Source organism: Cydia amplana, chromosome 14 (genome assembly GCF_948474715.1).
Source record: "Cydia amplana chromosome 14, ilCydAmpl1.1, whole genome shotgun sequence".
NCBI classification, from domain to species: domain Eukaryota; kingdom Metazoa; phylum Arthropoda; class Insecta; order Lepidoptera; family Tortricidae; genus Cydia; species Cydia amplana.
This window is the reverse complement of record NC_086082.1, coordinates 8,181,056-8,203,481: the sequence shown is the minus strand read 5'-3', so window position 1 is coordinate 8,203,481 and position 22,426 is coordinate 8,181,056. Positions and strand designations below refer to the sequence as shown.

Genomic DNA, 22,426 nt, shown 5'->3' with positions numbered 1-22,426 from the left:
ATATTCAGACTTTACTAGACCTTATTTAAAATCACTCCTTGGGCGTCGTGTTCGTACTAATCCATACTATTTTCTATTATACTATATAGGAAAAGCGAATGTAAGTCTGTACGTGTGTCTGTCTGTTACCACTGAACTGACTTAGATTAAATTTATTAGGTATTGAGTCCTGGGGAAGCACAAAAAATAGTTTTTATCCCGAAAATCATCCCTTAAAAAATTCCTATAGAAGTGAAATAAGAGAATATTAATTTTACACAGTCTAAGTCGCGGGCAAAATCTAATATAATATACATATTGATGCGAATGGTACAAGAACGAAATCAATATGTAGGTAGGTACCGAAACTTCGAATAGGCCTCGCTTATCTAGGAGAACAAAAGACTATATGTAGTTACTTATTCTGATCTTCCCTCCTAACGACCTCATATTGGTTTGTGTTCTTATTAAAAAGTCATGCATGATCATAAGACTCATGCGCAGGCAATATTCTTTGTTAGGAAGGATAGTATATACATGTGTGTGTATACATATACTATCCTTCCCGCCCGCAGCCCGCTCGGGGCACGAAAATGTGATAATGCAAGTTGCTCCTTACTTTTAAGATAATTAAATTCCATCCTTGTGAAGGTCGCTGAAAGTCGGCGGGCGGCCTATTTCTGAACTGTAGCGGCAATTCATTCGTTCCCGAGGAATTTGCGAACTTTCAACCCGTTTCATTGGACGTTTTTATTTTACTAACGAGACGCACATTTTTATTATTACCTGAAGGATCCTTCCAACCGTGAGATGCTAACGAATGCTACTGTTCTAAAACTGATACTTATCTGATTTTACTTACAGGAAGCCCAATTTTTATTTGACACTATAAAATACCTACCTAATGACAAACTCTTGTCTTGAGAATGCATAAATAATTGCCTAGATAAAGGTACCTTGGCAAGTACTAGTATTATGAATTCTACCGACTCTTAAGTTTAATAGAAACGTTTATATTACTCGACAAAAACAACTACATAAACTACCAAGAATAATTCATTCCATCAGCATCTTTAACGTACTTACCAACATTTACATTTTCGATGAAGTTGAACGTTTGTTTCTTGAGAAAACTTACTCAATTTTTTTAGGCGGTTAAACTACACACCAAACTAGCACCACATTTTCACAAAATAATATATATACCAATTTACACAAATTAACTTTATTTAACACAAACGCAAAATCCAGACGAGTCATTAAAAAACTTAAAAAAAAGAGCCACAACCGAATACCATGGTTTGCAACCTTGCAAGTCTTGCAACAAATAAATGATTATGATTATGAACCTCCTCCTTCTGGGTAAAGAAGTCAGTTAAAAATACAAAATCATATGAATTACGCTCATTCTTTCTTCGTGTGAGTTACAATGGAGTTACAGATGGTATCTGACATTTACACTGACACCACATTGACATGTAGGTACTATAGCTTTCTCCAAGCCGGTTTTTCTCATATATATATATTATACTACTCTTTGACGCTTACACTCTTTGGTGCAGCCGGGATGAAAACTTGAGTACTCGTAATATTAAGCAAACCTTAAACTACTACACGCTAAAAACTAATACAATATGAGAATACTGAGAATAAGTTTATAAATGACAGTAAATGTCAACTTACTGTCACTCACCCATTCAAACACAAGTGTAAGTTGAGTGTAAGGAATTATTTAACTCTGAAGCTTTCATTAAATATCGTAATGAATGAATCTAATAGTGAAGAGATTTCTAAAACAACCGAGTCGTTAGATGACACGAACGATGAAAGCGACGAGCTGAGGAAGCCTTTTAGCCTTTTTATGCTTGGAGACAGGAAGGCTTGTAGGAATTTTTTTGTAACCAGCCTGCTGAAATCCTGGACTGAAGTCTCTAGGCTTAACTACCTTGAAAGTCTCTCGGAATGTATGTATCTAATTAAAAATAATTATTAATTTATCGACAGACCAAATTAAATCCTTAAAAAAATGAACCGCAACGCAGGGTTCATCAGGGCTACCTGATGATGATGAGTGATGAATTTACCTGACAAATGCATATCAGCTATCACCAGAGATCGGACAAATTTGCGACATTGCTCGCAATAATCTGGACATGACTCCAAAATTGATTAAATAATTAATCATTTAATTAATTTCTTACCTGAGGTTTAATTTTGATTCCTAATCAATAAATAACACAAAGAGTTCTTATAATGTAAATTTATTTAAAAAAATAATTAGTATGTTTTCCAAATTTTCTGTAGGTACTTATTTTTTATATCAAAAATATATTTAAGTGCTATTTATTGACTAGGGAACAAAATTAAATCTCAGGTAAAAAATTAATTAAATGATTAATTATTTAATAAAATTTGGAGTCATGTCCACATTATTGCGAGCAATGACGCCAATCTGTCCGATCTCTGGCTATCACTATTTTTTCCTAATTCCTCAGCCTAGCACATATTTTAAGGATATGTCGGGGTTCATTGGGTGCGTGAGGTGCGTCTGTGGGGCAAGAGCGCGGAAAATATGTCCGGGGCTGGGAATGGCCGGCGTTTATCATTCACACCATAACCTTTACGTTTTTGCCGTGAGCGCGTGCTGGATTTTTAATATCTTCCCTTCTACGATTCCAGTGATTTTGTTTTTACAAGATTTGTTAGGGTTGCGATCCCAGACATTGTTTTTTTAGATTAATACACTCATACGAGTGTAGACGTTATATATTAGTCGTTTTATTATTTCATTTTATTCTGATATTGAATGCCCTACGACACGTGCGACTTTGTTATCGGAAATCATTGTTTCAAACATCGGCTCGTACTAAACTATGTATTATACATCTTTTGATATTGATATTTAACAGTCGCTTACTTAACTTAACTCGGTTAAAAAATACACCTACATATATCCGCGAATAAATTCAAAGATGTGAAGTCCCCAGCTCACTTGTGGCCAGCTTGGGACTATAGCTCCACCTCTCGTGCATATGAAGATACACACAGCAGCGGGATGTATATAGCCTAAATAAATATATAATATATATATAAATATGACACAAAAAATTACACAACTAGCTTACGTTACATATAAGACTGAATGTGTAGTTGCCGGATTTGTGTTTTAGGTGGAGTCGGCAGCTTAAAACAAAGTTTAACATCCCGTAGCGGGTTCACGCTGCCCGGTCATCAGTTGTTTGAAGACATACGGAACAACCCAGAGGACATACCTATTGAAGCAGTAAGCCCAGTCATTCCCACCACAAAAAAAAAACAGAAAATCTTTAGCTTTTTTTTTTCAATTGAACAAAAAACTCGCTTCATATTCCAGTTCCCATTACGGCTCCGAAAATTGAAAATTCATTCACGTTTACGGGCTCCGGAAAACGACACGAAATCTGTTCGCGTACATTATTAATTATCATATTTTTCCAACTCCGAATCAGGCATACTTACCATACCTGAAAGTTGTTTGGCGTTGCATGTAAAATTCATGAACATAAACTTCGGCATGAAATATGGTCGTCAACAACCCCCTTGGAAATGTAATATGCGGCGCAGGTAAAAGGGCCGTTAAACATCTTTTGAGGTGATGTAGGACTCAAAAGTAACGGCAGGATCGCGTCCCCAGTCCCCACCAATTTGATGTACGTCCCCTTGAGTAGGGTCACATTTCATCACTCGCCGCGACTGGTATTTCCCCGAGGTAAAAATATCTTATCGGATGTCGTTTCAACTTGAAATACTCGCACTGTGATTTTGCCAACCGAGAGAAATCATAGAGCTCATTTAAAAGGATAACAAATATTGTTGAGTTGCGTTTGTTTGGGCCTAATTAAGTCTATTGTCAATTACCGTACCTCTTGCACGTAGTTATGGTATGGCCAATTATAGGTACACTTATTAAATTTTCATTTAAGGGGACGGTATATGACGTTTTCGATTTAGACCTCACTTTGTGCAATCAATTTGTTCAATGAATGATTAATAACTGCATTAAATTATACGCAAATCTGTTCACGAAGAAGCCGTGTACCGGCTCTTCACGCCATATTTTTTTTTATTTCCTGTAATTCTCTACAAATCGACACTAAAAGTGTCCAAAAATCAAAATATGGAGTTCCGTTTGAGCAAGACGCATTACAGTTTTGTCTTTGACAGTAATTGAGTTGTTGTGGGATTTTGAAGGCTAGATAACTAAACTACCAGATTATTATCTACTTATATTTTTACTCACAAATACAACACAGAAATTCAATCCCAAATGTAAACTTTCGTATAATTTCCATACATTGACGACATCACTCAAAACTCTTCTTCGAGTCAGATGGCCGTTGGCCTTGCATCGAAGCAGACGTGTACATCGTCATAGCTCGTTTTTGACATTAATAAAGACATTTCATCATATACGCATACGAAAATGTATACCAGTAGATAAATTGTATTTCATAAAATAGGGTAAATAAATATAATCACGTCGAGCTCCAGTCAAATTTTAAATGTGAGTTGTTGTTATTTACGGGTCGTAACGGTCGAAAACAGCAGTAAATTATCCTAAAACAATACGATTACAATCGAATTTAAGTAACTTGTTCCTTCAAAACCCGCTTAAAATGAAAAAAGTTTAAAAACTCGTTTTACTGATTGGGATTGATTTTCATTATGCTGGTATCAATTTTGCGTCATTATAAAAATGTATATGACTTCTGTACGTCAATGACTTTTGATGTCAATTAATTGTAATCTTGTATTTATGTTAGAGAATATTATATGTTCATTTAAATATTACTCATCTATTAATACGAAGCGTAATTCGTTTAATACCTAAAGACTTGCAGTGTCTACACCTACGTTCGTTCCGTCTATGTATGCGATTACGTAACGTGCTGTTCTGATAATCTTCAAGAATCAAGATAATTAATAACGGCAAGACCAGCATTTAGTACCAGCGAGTTTTGCGGATTTGGAGACCGAGATGAAGCTTACAGGCCAATATCGCTGCGGCCTGGCCTGCTTATTGTTATGTGTATAAATCGAATGTTATATTAATTTACTATAAAAAACAATGTTTTATTTCAATGACATTCTGTGCGTAGAGGTATGTATGTTTCGGTGATTATAAGAATTATGTCCACACAATAATCGTGCAAAGCAGAGACTGCATTATTTCTTTACGGTATAAGCGGTAAGGAAAAACTCATTGGTATCCTGGCTCGTACCAATGAGTTTTTCGGAACTTATGTACGAAATATCATTTGATATTTACCACTAGCTTTTCGGTGAAGGAGGAAACATCGTGAGGAAACCTGCATACTCGTAGTGCATACATTTGCGAAGAAATTCAAAGCTGTGTGTGAAGTCCCCAATCCGCATTGGGCTAGCGTTGAGATTATTGTCTATACAGGGTGGTCCAAACCGTGACGTCCAAAAATCGTGGGCTATCATAATGTACCCCATATGTATGTTAGCCGATTTTTCGTAGTTTTCAAGTTATGATTTTTTAAGCTTTTAACTTTTCCTATGTAGGTAATATTCTCCGACCGTCCATAGTCTGGGACCGGTCTGAAAACCAGCGCCGGGCACCTAGGCCCGGCACACGCTGAGACTGGAACCCTGTGCCTAATACAAAGATCTTCTCACTTTTGTTTTGTATATGATAACAACTGTTTTATTTTATTATGTAAGTAATTCTAACTCTATTTTATGTTCATGTATGTGGCAATAAACAATTCTTATTCTTATTCCTATGAAATTCCGGGGTTCCCATACAGAGTGGCTGAAAAATAACTGCATTCCGTTGCCAGGGAGGTGTTGGGATTATACTGAGCAACTTTTACAACCTCCCTGGCAACGGAAATGCAGTTATTTTTTAGCCACTCTGTATGGGAACCCCGGAATTTCATATGAAAAGTTAAAAGTAAAAAAAAATCATAACTCGATAACTACGAAAAATCGGCTAACATACATGGGGTATATTCTGATAGCCCACGACGTGAGGAATCTAAAAAAAAATTTTTGGACGTCAAGTTTTGGACCACCCTGTATATAGGCTGAATTATTATTATTATTTATAGGCGGTACGGTACCGTTATTATTTATCAATACCGCTTCGTTTTGAAGGTACTATACCTGTTGAAATATAAAGTACGGTACCGGTATAAAATTGCAGCAGGTACAACAATTTTTTATAGGTGTACAGTCAGCTGCAGAGAAAAGGTACCACCCCTGCATACAATCTTCTATGCAGGGGTGACCTGCAGCTGACTGTACCTAAACCATCACTGACCGAGCGTAGGCGAAGGTCTCCGTTTCAGCTTGGGCAAAAATACTTTCGTTTGTTCGAATGTTCTCCCTTGCATATCACATTTCTCAAATATCTCGAGAAAATTTGTAAGCAGGTTCGGTAGTTGGATATAATTACTCGGTTTCTTTTTTTTTTTATAAGTTCTAATAGGCAGAGATTGGCATAAAGGACTTAAGCGACAGTAGGGTCTGTGGTACTTAGACCATTGTGATTATTCGTAGTGTCCGACCGAAGATTCGGTTTCGGTTTCGGTTTCGGCCATAAAATCATGTTTCGGCCGTAGTTTCGGTTTCGGCCAAAAAACGGCCGAATCTTTCGGCCTGGCCGAAACATACGAAATAGTACTTCGTATTATGAAACTAAACTATGTGACAAAGACCAAAAGTTGGCGAGCAAGTAGGACAACAATATTTATATATACAGAAATTTGTGTTTCGGTCGGACACTAATTATTAGGTACTTACTGATTACGCTGCGCCGCGTGGAACGTGAGGTGCGTTGGGGTAAGTACATACAAATCATTCAAGAAAAAAATCCCTTTTAAGATCACTCGTGTGTCTGCCCCTAATAGACTAATTCAATTGAAATTTGGTACACATTTTTCACATATGACAAAGAGTCGGTGATCCAAAGATGGACTAGTAACGTAAATAAATAAACTTTTAACTTTGCGGCCATTTTTTTGTATCGTGTGATATATCAGATATTAAATTGTAAGATATTTACTAATAATAAGCATTGGTCACGTAAATTATTTTTAGTCTTTTTTTGCAAGTATGAATGATATAGAACATTATTTCAATTATTTTTAAAATTAAGCCTATCCAAAGGCGACTTGGAAGATGTGTCATGGGGATCTATATTCGTTGGGTGAAAAACAAGTTTTTTTGTCTAATTATCGTTTAAAACACAATCGATCGGCAATAACGCGGGCACATAAAACAAAAAACTTCTTTTTTCACTCATAAAACTCCTTAAACCTAATAAGAGCTAAACAAAAACAAGTGCGAGTCGGACTCGCATTCTAAGGGTTCCGTATATTAAGTCCGTCTCACGCTTGACTGCACATTTCTTATAGATTTTCCTGACATATATAGGTAAAGAACTACTTTGTGTATTTTTTTCAAAATTTTAGATCCAGTTGTTTCGGAGAAAGTGGGCGGAGAATGATCATTTTTTGCCTATTTTCATGAATAACTGCTGAACTATTAATCCTAAAATTATAAAAAAAGTTATGTTTGAGATTCTTACAATGAGCTCTTTTATTTGATATGTAACACTATATAGTTTAAAAAACATTTTTTAATTTTTTCATTTACCCCCCCCCCCCCCCCAAAAATGGCTACCGTATTTCAAATTCTCTAAAATACATTTTATTTACGTTACACGTCCATCTTTGGGTCACAAATTTACATTTGTGTGCCAAATTTACATATGTGTGCCAAATTTCAACTGAATTAGTCCAGTAGTTTCGGAGAAAATAGACTGTGACAGACGGACGGACAGACAGACAGACGCACGAAGAATTATATGTATATGCACTTATCCCAACGCACCTCTCGTTCTACGCTGCGCGGGGTTCATTGCCGCTCCTACCGCCGTAAGTGTAAGTACAACTACATCATCAAGGCTACGATCGAAGATAATCAGTTCAGCACTGAAATAATAGCGGTGGAATGCCAGTATAATATTTAATTATTTATTTTAATTTTATAAATTTAATAGCAAAATAAATAGCGAATATAGGATACTCGTACAAGTAAATCTGTAAAGATCTTAGGGGTACATCAGCCGACATATATTATTAAATTTTATTTTGTCGGCCTTAATTAAATTTCCACCCTGCCGAAACTTTATTTATTTAAATTTTTAATTGAATTGATTTTTCGCCTTATGAATAACCGTATAGAGTAGTAAATAACATTTTACATCTGACTTAATGACATCTGGGTTTATTCGGTTTAACTTTACAAAACGCGTATCTCGACAAAGCCATAATATGCAGAAAATAGTTAACAATCAAATGAATTAAATTAGAATTTAAATACGTCACGTGTGACATGAACAGACAAGGAGAGCAAGATTTAATGTATTGTTTCTCTTTCTTCTTTCAATGGAACGTTTTTACAGTTTCTGTTCCTCAAAAGAGGTCAGTGGTTAACACTAAACTCAAAACGCAATCTTAAAAAAACTTGATGGGTCAATGACCTGTCCCAGTAAAGTGAGGTAGTGTGCGTGAAGTGCGCTTGTGTGTGAAATGGGGTAAATTGACAGAATCTGAAAATTTACCCACCTCTACCGTCACCAATCAAAATTTACAATTCCGCAAATACAAACTAACGTTTTTATAATCCTCACATTATAGTACCTAATCTTATTTTATTATCACAATAACGTTGCGTCCCTATAGATCCGTCCGTTAAGGCCTCATACCAATTTTTTTTAAATGTACTACATATATGCCACAAGCCGTAACACAATGCGTTCATTGTTAGTTCCCACATAACGTGACGCCATTGATGAACGAAGACCAACTCTGGGGCTGCTTCTACAACTTCCCTGAGCTGTACGAGGACACATACTCGCCGTCGGTGCGCGTGCTCCAACTGCGCGACGTGGCCGAGCTGGTCGGCGGGGTCCTCACGAGGGATATGGTCGCCGCCTGCCTCACCTACCTGCACCGTATCCCGATACTGGAAGACTACGTTTACATCAAATTGAACCTCACAGGAAAGGTTAAACCGACCCTTATTTATCTAATTTGTAAAACCATCTTGGGTTCTAGTCTCTGTAAAATCCTATTTATTTATGTTGCAGATTTTTTAAGAAATATGTATCTACTCAAATATACTTTTTTTTAATCCTCTTTACAATGCGGACTGTTGATTTAATTGTAAATTAAATCACTCTCATTTTTCACTGCCTGAATGCAGCTTAACGCTTGTTTCAATTACAGCGATTGCAAAATATTGACGTACTGCAGCATTACAAGTATTTGGTATACTTGGATTTATCGTCGAATCTGCTGTCAAACATAAGTGTTCTGTCGCACCTTCTCTACCTGCAATATCTGTCCGTGGATTTCAACAGACTGGAAACCGTATTGGAGTATAGCACACGTAAATAAAACATTAGTCTAGTCGATACGTGAGTTGGATTACCTGTCCCGGGTGTAGATACGGAAAGGTTAACGGTAACGTAATGTACCCAGCGGCCCCGCTCGTGCTCAATTCGATAGCTCTCGTTTGGCTCGCGCTAGGAAAGCGGGCGGTCCCGATGCAATGCGGGAAACGTGGTCCCGTCTTGGCACAAAACACCGGGTTTATCCATTACAGGTTTTCCTATTTACCGACTGGCTGTTCACTGATCTCCTCATTTCCAGCGACATCGTCGGAAGCCGATATCAGTACCGCACCTGATTTTGCCACCCGGAAAAGCAATTGATTCTGCGAAAACAATCCGACTTATGTAGAAATACTACAAAATTTTAAAGAGTGGTTTTCTGTTTCAGCGCAATGGTTTCTCACAGAAGTGCATTATAAATACAACTCGGTGAAAAAGATAAGAGACCTAGCTATGTTTTGGTCGATTACTATTTTAGACTTGTCTCACAACAACATCAAGATTATAAGCGGTCTGCAAAGTTTAAGGTTTCATTCATATTATTTTTGTTGTCAGTTACACGTTTGCTCACAAACAAGTAGGTACCTACTCAAGACAAACTTTTCTAGATATCTTCGTCATTTAGATTTATCGTTTAACCACATCCAGCGCTTGGAAAACTTGAACCATCTCCGATTATTATGGCTGGATGTGTCTTACAACAACATTTCGAGCTTCGAACTAGGATCAAACGAGGGACTTTGGACGTTATTGCAACTTGACTATCTAAATTTGAACGAAAATAATTTAAAGTCGATGAAGATATTCTCCGGATGTGCGAGGTATGTATGAGATATTTATTTGTTCAAAGTATTTTCCAAATGTATCTTAGGTAAGGTATATAAAATATCCCAGTTTCTTTGGTTTGGTTGGTATAGTCTGCACTTATAAATATAAGTAATAGTTAAGTATTATTTATTTAAAAGCGTTTTTCAATAAAAAGACATGTCAAAATTGTTTACCCTTTTTCTAATGATAAGAGAAACGAAGTATAATATTATACGTAAGTAAGCATAATACAGAGAGCCGCGCGTAACATAAATAGACACCTGTTAAATAGGTAGCTATCTATTTAACAGAAAAACATACCTAACAAATATGCTAAGTACATATTATTATTATCAAAGTATTATATTATAATAAATATAATGCGTTCTTATTTTATAACCTCGACCGGACGTTCATTAGAAAGGATTGTGAGTTTGACGCTGACCCTTCCGACGCGCATGCTCGACCACCAACATTTTTTTCTTAATTACTATAAAACATAACCTACGAGTTCCGACGTAGTTCTACTTTTACATATTGTGTAAGGTCAACCGAAGTAAATTCGTCATTTGAAGATATCTTCGAAACGCAACATATTATAACTATTATAGCCGTCTACATTAAAGTTCAGTGACCACACTTCAAAACAGAGATGGTTGCAAAAGTTCTAAAATGTTCCGTTTAGAAGAAATCTTTAACCTTTTCGACGCCGTGTCAAACACAAAAGCTGTCACGCTGATGCCACGTCACCAAAGTGTCAAAACTGAAATTGAACTTTATGCATGTGCACGTAGGTCTATGTTGCTCTGTGATATGTGACCGATTAATCGGTCTTTGGCGTTGAACCTATATACGGTGCGGATATATCGGTCATTGGCGTCCAAAAGGTTAAAAGACGTATTTACCTCGGTTGACCTTATACGAGATGACTTCATCCGCAGACTTCGCGAGATCCACGGTCGCAACAACAGGTTCGGCTCGCTGCTCGAGCTGGCAGTGTACATGCGTCAGCTGCGCCGGCTCACCGTGCTCGATCTCCGCGCCAACCCCATCTGCCAGGCGCCCGGATACGCGCACGTCGTCTGCGACACCTTCCCGCTGCTCCTCAACCTGGACGCTAAGGAGCTTGATCCTGTCCGTCAAGTAAATAACTAATATAATACACGAACATGAGGAAGCTAGAGAACTTGGCATTTTGTCTACAATATTATTACGCTTACGTTTTAAATTTGATACGTTAAAGTTGTCACGCAACTTAACTCCTATCAAGTAACTTAATCGGCGGAGTGCGTTGGACCTGTGTTCAAATCTGCACTTTTTCTATGATGTATTGTCACTGCTCCTCAATGGAACTGAAGCCAGTCCATAAGCAGTAAGTACGCAATATAATACAGTGCATATAAAGTAAGTACGCAATGCCTGAAGATTTCGTACATTGGCCCTCTAATTCTACTCCAATCTCGCTCGTGACCGTCGGCATCATGGTCGAGACACGGGACAGCAATATAATTACGCGTATTCGTGCTTAGCGTCCTTACTGCAACACTCAGCTACTTTACAGTAGATCTGTGTCTACCCCCAGGCCCGGATCTAGGGTAGAGCGAGTGGAGCGGCCGCTCTAGGCGCCAAAATGGGAAATGAGAAAAAAAAGAGTTTTAGAAGACGCGAGTATGGCCGGGGCTCAAAATACGCTTGAAAACTTCAACGAAGGGCGCCAAAACCCGATTTCGCTCTACCCTGAGCAAGGGCTCGGGCCGGCACTGTCTACCCCCATTTGCGCTGTACCTGGCTACGTTGCTAGTCCTACTCGAATGCTGCGGTTCATTTGACTAAGTAGGAGAGTAATAAGAGTAGTTAAAAAGATAAGTAGAAAACTAATTTTTCTACACCACCGTTGTAATCTATTAGTTAAATGTTACCTACAGCAAAAATAGTAAAAAACTTTTACGCAAACTACTTAAAGCCACAAAATAAGACCAATTAAATTTACTTACATAGACCTTTATACATACATAGCTTTGAGATGCCCTATGTTGCTGAATTTTTGAATATTAGTAGGTATGATACATAGTTCAGACCTGGTAACCAGAAACAACTTTAAGTATTTCTAGACATGATACTAGGTCTCTGAAACAGTTTGCAATAAACCACACTCATATTTAAGACCTTTCATTAAGTATCAGTTGCATAAACTACTATTGTTACCCACATGAGTCTTACCAAGTTAGTTAAGCTTCCGCTTAATAATAAGATTGGTATAATGTTACACTGATGTGTTGTGTCGTAATGTGATATGAATATGTCATTTCACGTTACATTTCCTAAGAATTACCTACCATAAATGGAATGTGTATGTGTATAAACGTCATCTCTGTAGCGCATCATATTTAACTCGTCTGACAAACAAGGCGAGCTTCAGTTATAGTTGCAAATTGCGGTTTTCGTTAATACCCGCGGTCATTACTGGCTTAACTGAAAACTTAAGACGGACTTCGATACTTGAGACGGACTTTAAATACGAGTGATTTCCATTGTATATCGCGTTCACTAAGTTTATCGTATCGCTTTTAAAATTACATTTTATCAAACAGAGCGGATTCAAAATGGATATGTGCCCGGACGTGACCACATTCGCGTGTCGGCGCCTGCTGCGGATGCTGTACGTGGAACAGTTGTCTCGCGCCCGCGTGTCCGTGACACCGCCCGCGGACACGGAAGAGGTTCCCCTCGTCGTGCTTGTCGGAGAAGAGGCCGTCGGCAAAGGTACCGTGAACACTGTCTGCTGCGAAAGCTGTAAGTTGAAGAGCTGTCTTGTGTCCACGTGTCCGTGACACACATTCTGCTGTGAATGCTATACGTGGAACAACTGTCACGTCACACGGAAGAGGTTCACTTTGTCAAGCTCCTCAGAGAAGAGGCCGCGAACACATGCTCTCCATCTCATCTTAGGGCTTCCCCGTTTGCAGCTTAAATAAGCCCTATTACGGAGTAGGTATGCTTTTTGGCAAACTGATCCAAATAATTTTTGCAAACTTTTGGGCCTTTTTTTACGATAACGACTGCTATCTATTTTTCCAACCCAGAGGAATTTCATTTCTGGCCAGTATATATCAATGAAATAATAATTACGTAAACGTAGGTACGTAAGTTATAAGTTGTTTGTAAGTGCTTGGTCACTGGCCCTCATATTCCTATTTGTACTTATGAGGAAAAGATGTCGTCTGCTTGTATTGATACAGCTATTGTCGTCTTGAGGTCACCTGCATGGGCACACGGAAGTTCCGAATTGTACGCTGCACAAGAGCCCGTTAGCAAACTTGCCGTGAACATATTCTTGCTGATATATTCGGAACAGCTGTTACAAACGTATCCGTTCCGCCCGCGGACACGATGGAAATGCCCCTCGTCATGCCTGTGGGACAAGAGGTCGTGCGCAAAATATTTGCACACTGTTTTCAGACTGTTGAATATACGTACTTAATTAATATTATACGCGAATCCGCTTAAAAATATCATTAATAACTATCGCGGCGCGGTAACCGAAGACGTTATAAATTCAATTAATATTTCACAATCATACCTTGTGATTTTTCTATGTATGTACTGTTTTAACAAATCCCTCGTATTTATCGTAAATCTTGTATTACCCACACTCAATTACTCCATAACAAAGTTCTTAACCGTACAGACATATAACTACGATCTTAAGTACGCTGTCGTTAAGGTTTATCATGCCGTTAAAGTTTCGTATGGACGGAACAGAGGGCGTAAATCGTCAGGACCCTGCAGTCATTTCTTATGTGGTGCCTTCCTTGTTAATTTTTTTCTTCCATACTATACTATGAGTCTATTCCTAATTTTCATAAAACGAAGATGTAAATTCCTCCCTGGTTGACATTTGGTTTTGGTTTTGCGCAGGTTACTTCCACCGTATGCCGTTGTTTAAGTAATTAAAAGTTTATGATGAGTAGACCCACTTTGATAGTCGGCCATTAAATAGATATACGCCTCAATAAGGCCAAAGGGTCCTTACAAAGTCTGGACTCTGGACAGATCAAGTTTAACGGGCGCTCAATATTAATACCAAAACTTATTGATAGTATAGATGACTTCACTTCGAACCAAGTGCCTTTTAACCGTCTAGTCGACCGTCGACCATTCACAAGACCCAATATTAAAGCTCGTAGTGAAATAACTGTGTTGTCCAATCTTGTGCTGTTAATATTCCCTCGTTTCTGGTGCTATTAGCTTTTAGTATAATACATATAACAAATTAATTTATGAACAAAAAAATGAACTGTCAAATATCTTGATCAAGTAAACCATATCATTAAGCCCCCTCTTAATGCAAAATACCTACCTATATAGCTATAGTACCTATATACATACTAGTTTATAAAAATTTTATACGTCTAAATCTAGGGCAAATATATTACTACTTACATTCTTTCTAATGCTGAAAAAACGAACTATAGTAACAGGCGTCATATAAAGTTTTCCTCGATGTAAACCGGGTTTCATAGCATGCATGAAACCCGGTTTACATCCAACTATAACCCATTCACGAAGCATAAACCTGTTGCAATATTGGTACGATACACCGTAAATGTTGCAGGCACTCTGGCGCGCCAACTTGCTGCCGAATACGACTCGAAGATAAAACTTGGCCGCCAGCACACAACAGCTGTTTTCCATACCCCGGTATTTATACAGTGTGGAAAGATAAGTCGGGCCCTGGAGGGAAACTACCTTAAATCCTTAAGCTGGCTCATTTTACTTAATGGAGACATTCCTTTATTTTTAAAAAGAAACAAAACTGCATTCAAAGTATTTTACTTTTTTTCTTCGATTTGGCTTGTCTAAAAAAATCTTGATTACTAAATATTACATTTTATGGATATTTTGTACGACAGACGAGTTTAAGACCTAATGTTTCTTGGAGAAATGTTATCATTAACATTAACTGTATCGACTAGTAGAATAAAATTGCGAGTTTTTATATTTTGGAATTTTTAGTCGGTTCGAGTCCCGAGCGAGGCAAGCGAGTTTTAGAAAATCTTTGAATGCAGTTTTGTTTCTTTTTAAAAATAAAGGAATGTCTCCTTTAAGTAAAATGAGCCAGCTTAAGGGGACGGTATATGACGTTTTCGATTTAGAGCTCACTTTGTGCAATCAATTTGTTCAAGAAATGTTTAATAACTGCATTAAATTATACGTAAATTTGTTCACGAAGAAGCCGTGTACCGGCTCTTCACGCCATAATATTTTTTATTTGCTGTAATTCTTCACAAATCGACACTAAAAGTATCCAAAAATCAAAATATGGAGTTCCGTTTGAGCAACACGCATTACAGTTTTGCCTTTGACAGTAATTGAGTTGTTGTGTGATTTTGAAAACTAGATAACTAAACTAGCAAATTATTATCTACTTATATTTTTACTCACAAATACAACACAGAAATTCAATCCCAAATGTAAACTTTCGTACAATTTCCATACATTGACGACATCACTCAAAATTCTTCTTCGAGTCAGATGGCCGCTGGCCTTGGATCGAAGCAGACGTGTACATCGTCGTAGCTCGTTTTTGACATTATTATAGACATTTCTGGACATTTCATCATATACGCATACGAAAATGTATACCAGTAGATAAATTGTATTTCAAAAAATAGGGTAAATAAATATAATTAAAATTTGATTTGTTGTTATTTACAGGTCGTAACGATCGAAAACAGCAGTAAACTATCCTAAAACAATACGATTACAATCGAATTTAAGTAACTTGTTCCTTCAAAACCCGCTTAAAATGAAAAAAGTTTAAAGACTCGTTTTACTGATTGGGATTGATTTTCATTACGCTGGTATCAATTTTGCGTCATTAAAAAAAATGTATATGACTTCTGTACGTCAATGACTTTTGATGTCAATTGTAATCTTGTATTTACGTTAGAGAATTATATATTCATTTAAATATTACGTACCTATTAATACGAAGCGTAATTCGTTTAATACCTGAAAGTCTTACAGTGTCTACACCTACTTTGTTGCCGTTCGTTCCGTCTATATGTATGCGATTACGTGCTGTTCTGATAATCTTCAAGAATCAAGAACAACGGCAAGACCAGCATTTTGTACTAACTAGTTTTTGCGGATTTGGAGACCGAGATGAAGCTTACAAGCCAATACCGCAGCGGCCTGGTTATTGTTATGTGTATATATCGAGTATTATATAAATTTAATATAAAAAAACAATGTTTTATTTCAATGACATTATGTGCGTAGGTATGTAGGTATGTTTCGATGATTATAAGAATTTTGTCCACACAATAATTGTGCAAAGCAGAGACATGCTTTCTTTATGGTATAAGCGGTATGGTACCGTTATTATTTATCAATACCGGTTCGTTTTGAAGTTAAAACTATACCGGTTGAAATATAAAGTACGGTACCGGTATAAAATTACAGCAGGGACAACCATTTTTATAGGTGTACAGTCAGCTGCAGAGAAAAGGTACCACCCTTGCAAAGATGATTGTATGCAGGGGTGGTATATACCTTTCCTCTGCAGCTGGCTGTACCTAAACCATCATTGACCGAGCGTTAGCGAAGGTCTCCGTTTCAACTTGGGCAAAAATGCTTTCGTATATCCGAATTCTTCTCCTTTGCAAATCACATTTCTCAACTGATTCTGATTAACATTTGTAAGGAGGTTCGGTACTCGGTAGTTCGATATAATTATTCGGTTTCTTTTTTTTTTATAATTAAAAAAAAAAACGTTTATTTCAGACAAACATGGTCCATATTTTGTTAGTACATCTTAACAATTTAAAACTTATAGCTAAGGTTAACTTAAAATAAAACTTAAATAACTATCATATTAAAATAGGCAGAAATTGACATAAAGGACTTAAGCGCCAGTAGGGTCTGTGACACTTAAGACCATTGTGATTATTAGGTACTTACTGGCCCCTATTTCACCACGACCACGGTGACAGATGCGAAAATTGTCGACATCACTGTTGCTGACGTCACAGGCCTCCAAAGGCTACGGTAACCGCTTACCATCGGACGGATAATGTGCTTATTTGCCACCAACATTTTAATAAATAAATAAACTCCATTATATTGCCACTAAAAAAATCTTATTTTGTGGCAATTGTCACTAGAAACACGACAATTGTCACGAAATTGCGACACAGAACTCATTTCCTGTCAAGACTTACTGAAAACTCTTTGAAAAATTTTTTCGCAAGAGAAATGTCTGTTTTATCCGATAAAATAAAGTTTTTTTAAATAATACAATGACGGTGGCAAACACGAATACGGCCCGCCCGATGGTAAGCGGTAACTGTAGTCCATGGATGCCTATGGCGTCAATAACAGTGATGTTTTATAATTGTCGTACCTGTCACCGTGGTGAAATAGGGGCGGCGGCATGGAACGTGAAGTGCATTGGGGTAAGTGCATACCGTTCACTCAAGGAAAAAAATATCCCTTATAAGATCAGTCGTGTGTCTGCCATTTTTAGGGTTCCGTAGCCAAATGGCAAAAAACGGAACCCTTATAGATTCGTCATGTCTGTCTGTCTGTCCGTCTGTCCGTCTGTCTGTCCGTCCGTATGTCACAGCCACTTTTTTCCGAAACTATAAGAACTATACTGTTGAAACTTGGTAAGTAGATGTATTCTGTGAACCGCATTAAGATTTTCACACAAAAATAGAAAAAAAAACAATAAATTTTTGGGGTTCCCCATACTTCGAACTGAAACTCAAAAATTTTATTTTCATCAAACCCATACGTGTGTGGTATCTATGGATAGGTCTTCAAAAATGATATTGAGGTTTCTAATATCATTTTTTTCTAAACTGAATAGTTTGCGCGAGACACACTTCCAAAGTGGTAAAATGTAACTTCTAAAATAAGAGAATGATAAAACCAAAAAAAATATATGATGTACATTACCATGTAAACTTCCACCGAAAATTGGTTTGAACGAGATCTAGTAAGTAGTTTTTTTTTATACGTCTTAAATCGCCTAAATACGGAACCCTTCATGGGCGAGTCCGACTCGCACTTGGCCGCTTTTAATCCAGTGAAATTGTAGAATTTTGTAACGTGGCTCTTCTGCGTCAAATCCGGTAGTTCTGATTTTTTGCAGACTTATTTATGATGTTGGCCCAATTAATAATCCAGGTTTGTGACCTCGAGCGCCGAACGCAACTTTGTCAAAAATCGAAAAAACCGCGAAAATTTCGGTTTTCTTTTAGATTTGGGCGATTATAACCCTAAAGGACTAGTTTTTGATAGTACCTTTCTTAAACGTTTTTAAAGAAGACTAAATTTGCTACAATACGAGATTAGAACTGTCGCTGAAGGTTGAACCAGCCAAAGAATTATAAGTAGATATATGCACTTATCCCAACGCACCTCACGTTCTACTCTGCACGGGGTTCATTGCCGCTCCTACCTCCGTAAGTAACTATCAACACCTACATTATCAAGGCTACGATCGAAGATAATCGGTTCAGCACTGAAATAATACCGGTGGAATACCGGTATAATATTTTTTATTTTCATTTTATTAATTTAATAGCGAAACAAAAGGCGAATATACGACATAAAAGTATATCGGTAAAGATATTAGAGGTACATTAGCCAATACTGTTTCCATATATTTTCAAATTTTCTTTTGTCCGCCATAATGAAATTTTGCACCCTGCCGGAACTTTATTTATTTAAATTCTCATTGAATTGATTTTGCGCTTTATGAAAAGTCGTATAGAGTATAGAGTAGTAAATAAAATTTTACATCTGACTTTATGACATCTGGTTTTATTCGGTTTAACTTTAGAAAACGCGTATCTCGACAAAGCCATAATGTAGAAAATTGTCAACAATCAAATGAATTATTAGAATTTTAATACGTCACGTGTGACATGAACAGACAAGGAAAGCAAGATTAAATGTATTGTTTCTCTTTCTTCTTTCAATGGAACGCTTTTCCTAAAAGGAGGCCAGTGGTTAACACTAAACTCAACCAGCTATCTTAAAAAAAAGTTGATGGGTCAGTGACCTGTCCCAGTAAAGTGAGGTAGTGTGCGTGAAGTGCGCTTGTGTGTGAAATGGGGTAAATTGACAGAATCTGAAAATTTACCCACCTCTACCGTCACCTTAAGGATTTAAGGTAGTTTCCCTCCAGGGCCCGACTTATCTTTCCACACTGTATAATTGATTGTTACCTGTTTCTAAGAACGCGCCTTATTCATGCCTAAAGGCTCGGTTTGATTGGTCGATAACTTGGTCGATATGCAGCATATGGTGACTACTCACAGGCGATATAACGACAAGTGAAATTTATAATGACATGCGTTATGGAAAATCTCCCGCAACCCGCATACGGGCCCTATTGACCAATTAAACACAGTTCCCCGAATGCGGCCCGAAGACATACGTTATGGAAATCTCAGTCAATCTCAGAACAATGGTTTATTTATCCTATTTCATATTTTGTCTTGTCAATATTATGGCAAGCTACTGAAACTGTCTTAATTGTTAAGCAAAATTAGGTTTACTTTACCAGGGCCACTACATAAAAGTTTCTCGGCAAAAGTTCGATGATATGTTGCTCGCGGGCGAGTTCCTCACCTACAGTGAGCTGGATGGCGAATCGTATGGACTCAGTAAGTACTAATACATTTTACACTAAAGCAGGAGTTTTAAACAAGTGAGGTATAAAGGAATGCGAAGAAAGCATTTGCACTATGTGCAATATCTAAAAACAACGCTCAGATTTTTTCTTTTCTTTATTTACACGTACATATTCACGGCCGTAGCAGCATTTCCTGCCATTTACTTAGTGAAAGTCATCCGTAGACGTTGAGCTTGTTATGTGATCGCACAACGACGCTACGGCTTACGTGCTTGTATTTGCAAGTTGCGTCCAACTATTAAATTAAATCCTCTATAGTGCCGACGAAACGGACTAGCTCTAAAATCTTTAACTTATTTTCACTGCTTTTAAATTTATTTTTATATTTTATTTCAAAGAGCCATATTTTTGCAGGTACAACATTTTTTGTTTTACCTATTGCAAATGTTTCCATTGATTAAAAATAAAACCGGACAATCCTCGAATTTAAACTGTTGTGAGACATACTAACATTGAATAGGTAATTTTACGGTTTAGACTCACTTGTTTTAAAGTCACTCGCGCGACATGTTTTGGAGAGCGTAGGTCATTTCAACTGTCTAGCTATCACGGTTCATGAGATATAGCCTGGTGACAGACAGACAGACGGACAGAGGAGTCTTAGTGATGGGTCCCGTTTTGACCCTTTGGGTACGGAACCCTCAAAACTAACAAACACAATTGCAGGTCGCGAAGAGGCATTCATATCAGACGGCAAGGTACGTGTCTGCAGCATGAATCTCATAAGTGCTTTGATGTTGAATCTACGAGGACGACGTCCATATTTGATTCTGACCACGTGCCATGACAAGAACGCATTAGCTGCCAGACAAATTCTACGCAAATCGTAAGTTTCTTATTAATCCAGTTTACACATACGGCCACATGGAGGTCGATTCTGGTTTAACAATTTGTTGCAGTTTTGAACTGGTTTTGTTACGACCTTGATGATCGTCTTGGTGATTGAGGCGCGTCTCAGGCACGACTTTCACTTCGAATTTGCGCATGCACCAGTCAGCGTGAGTGATCATCAAGATCGTATCAAAATTTTCGATTGTGAGCTCTTTACACGTTTATCACACTGATGCGGGTCCACGCCCACGCCGCCACTCCGGAGTATGAGCGACAATTAGCGCCATGCACGTATATAACGATGTCTCATACACCGGAGCGATTGCGGATTCGTATCCAATGTTGAAATTAAGACGCTATGTTATACGCTATGTTAATCTTATCACTGTAATCACTAATCGGAGACTCTTAATTTTGCTGCGTCCCCTATATAAGTATTCTAAGTTTTTTGGAATATTTTCAGAGTGCGCAACAGCGAATACGAGAAGCGCACGTCAAACGATCCAATGCCACAGCCTTCCACGCTGAATGTGCTGCTTTCTGGACGCATTATCATCAACGGCATCCTTAATGAGATCATCATGGTATGTAACGGAGGTGGTGGAGGCGACATGGTGGTGGTACACATAAAGTGCGTCCAGATCTAGCGAACGTGCTGCAATACGCATATTTGCAAAGGACATTTGCAAGACTATACACATTTATTCGCAAATGACGAACTAACGACACGTTTTCCAGTTCTGGGCGGACCTAAACATGATGTAAGCGGTGTATTAATCAATAAGCAAAGAAAGCTGTTGCTTAGATACTTAGGGCACCGCGTTGGGGATCAAGGGCACCAAAAATCGTATTTGGATGAGCCTGAGCACCACATCATAGAAATGCTTAGGACATAAACTTTTTTTAGTACAGAACAACTGAATTTTTTATTCACGTAAGTACGAGTATAAGCTTATTATTTAGCATAAACACAAACGAAGAATTTTCAGTTGTAATGGAGGTAAAAATGACTTCAAATCGTTCATGTGTCTTTTTCGTCGCCAGTTTTGTTATCCTGAAAAAAATTAATATGATTCAATAACTAATGATATGAAAACCATCATGACATGTGTATAGGTAACTTGGCGTTATAAATAAAGTATTTATATTTGAACTTGGCTTGACACGCTGCTACTACATATTTAGATTTAATTTCGGCGTTATACGTACCTACTGTATTTACATTTTTTATTATTGCCAGCGTCTGCCAGAAGAGAAGTACAAGAGCGAGTTTGCATTGGACTCCGAATGTTCACTGCTTGTGGAGAGCAACCTGCGCCAGGGGATGCGAACATTCGTCAGAGGCCCCGATCTACTCACAATACTCACCGATACCTCCGTAAGTGATCGAACTGATCGAGTATAAGTACCTACTAGGTAACAGCAGGATATCTCTTATAGTTTAAAAACTTTTCAGAGGTTCGGTCGACTGTATGCCGAATTGAGTGTATAGCTATAGAGTATCCTTTTATGTATAATAGACCGGTCTAAGTTTTTTCTACATAAAGCATTCCCATCGCGAGTGTGGGCGAACTCGAAATAAGATCCAATTGTGCGTAGACGGAGACTGCACTTATGCAGTCAGGTCA

At 37.7% G+C, this 22,426-nt stretch overlaps 1 protein-coding gene across 1 annotated transcript in view; it reads left to right on the top strand.

The window, feature by feature from the left end:
* Positions 1 to 1,741: 1,741 nt before the first annotated feature.
* The window catches only part of LOC134654338 (uncharacterized), a 34,831-nt gene continuing 14,146 nt past the window's right edge, over positions 1,742 to 22,426 (top strand). The window contains exons 1-13 of the mRNA XM_063509803.1: positions 1,742 to 1,943; positions 3,150 to 3,262; positions 8,821 to 9,060; positions 9,282 to 9,444; positions 9,837 to 9,975; positions 10,057 to 10,269; positions 11,197 to 11,398; positions 12,847 to 13,018; positions 14,871 to 14,956; positions 19,839 to 19,938; positions 20,634 to 20,793; positions 21,262 to 21,382; positions 22,039 to 22,176. Coding sequence (XP_063365873.1) covers positions 1,742 to 1,943; positions 3,150 to 3,262; positions 8,821 to 9,060; positions 9,282 to 9,444; positions 9,837 to 9,975; positions 10,057 to 10,269; positions 11,197 to 11,398; positions 12,847 to 13,018; positions 14,871 to 14,956; positions 19,839 to 19,938; positions 20,634 to 20,793; positions 21,262 to 21,382; positions 22,039 to 22,176 — 2,049 coding nt within the window. The remainder of the gene's footprint in view (positions 1,944 to 3,149; positions 3,263 to 8,820; positions 9,061 to 9,281; positions 9,445 to 9,836; positions 9,976 to 10,056; positions 10,270 to 11,196; positions 11,399 to 12,846; positions 13,019 to 14,870; positions 14,957 to 19,838; positions 19,939 to 20,633; positions 20,794 to 21,261; positions 21,383 to 22,038; positions 22,177 to 22,426) is intronic.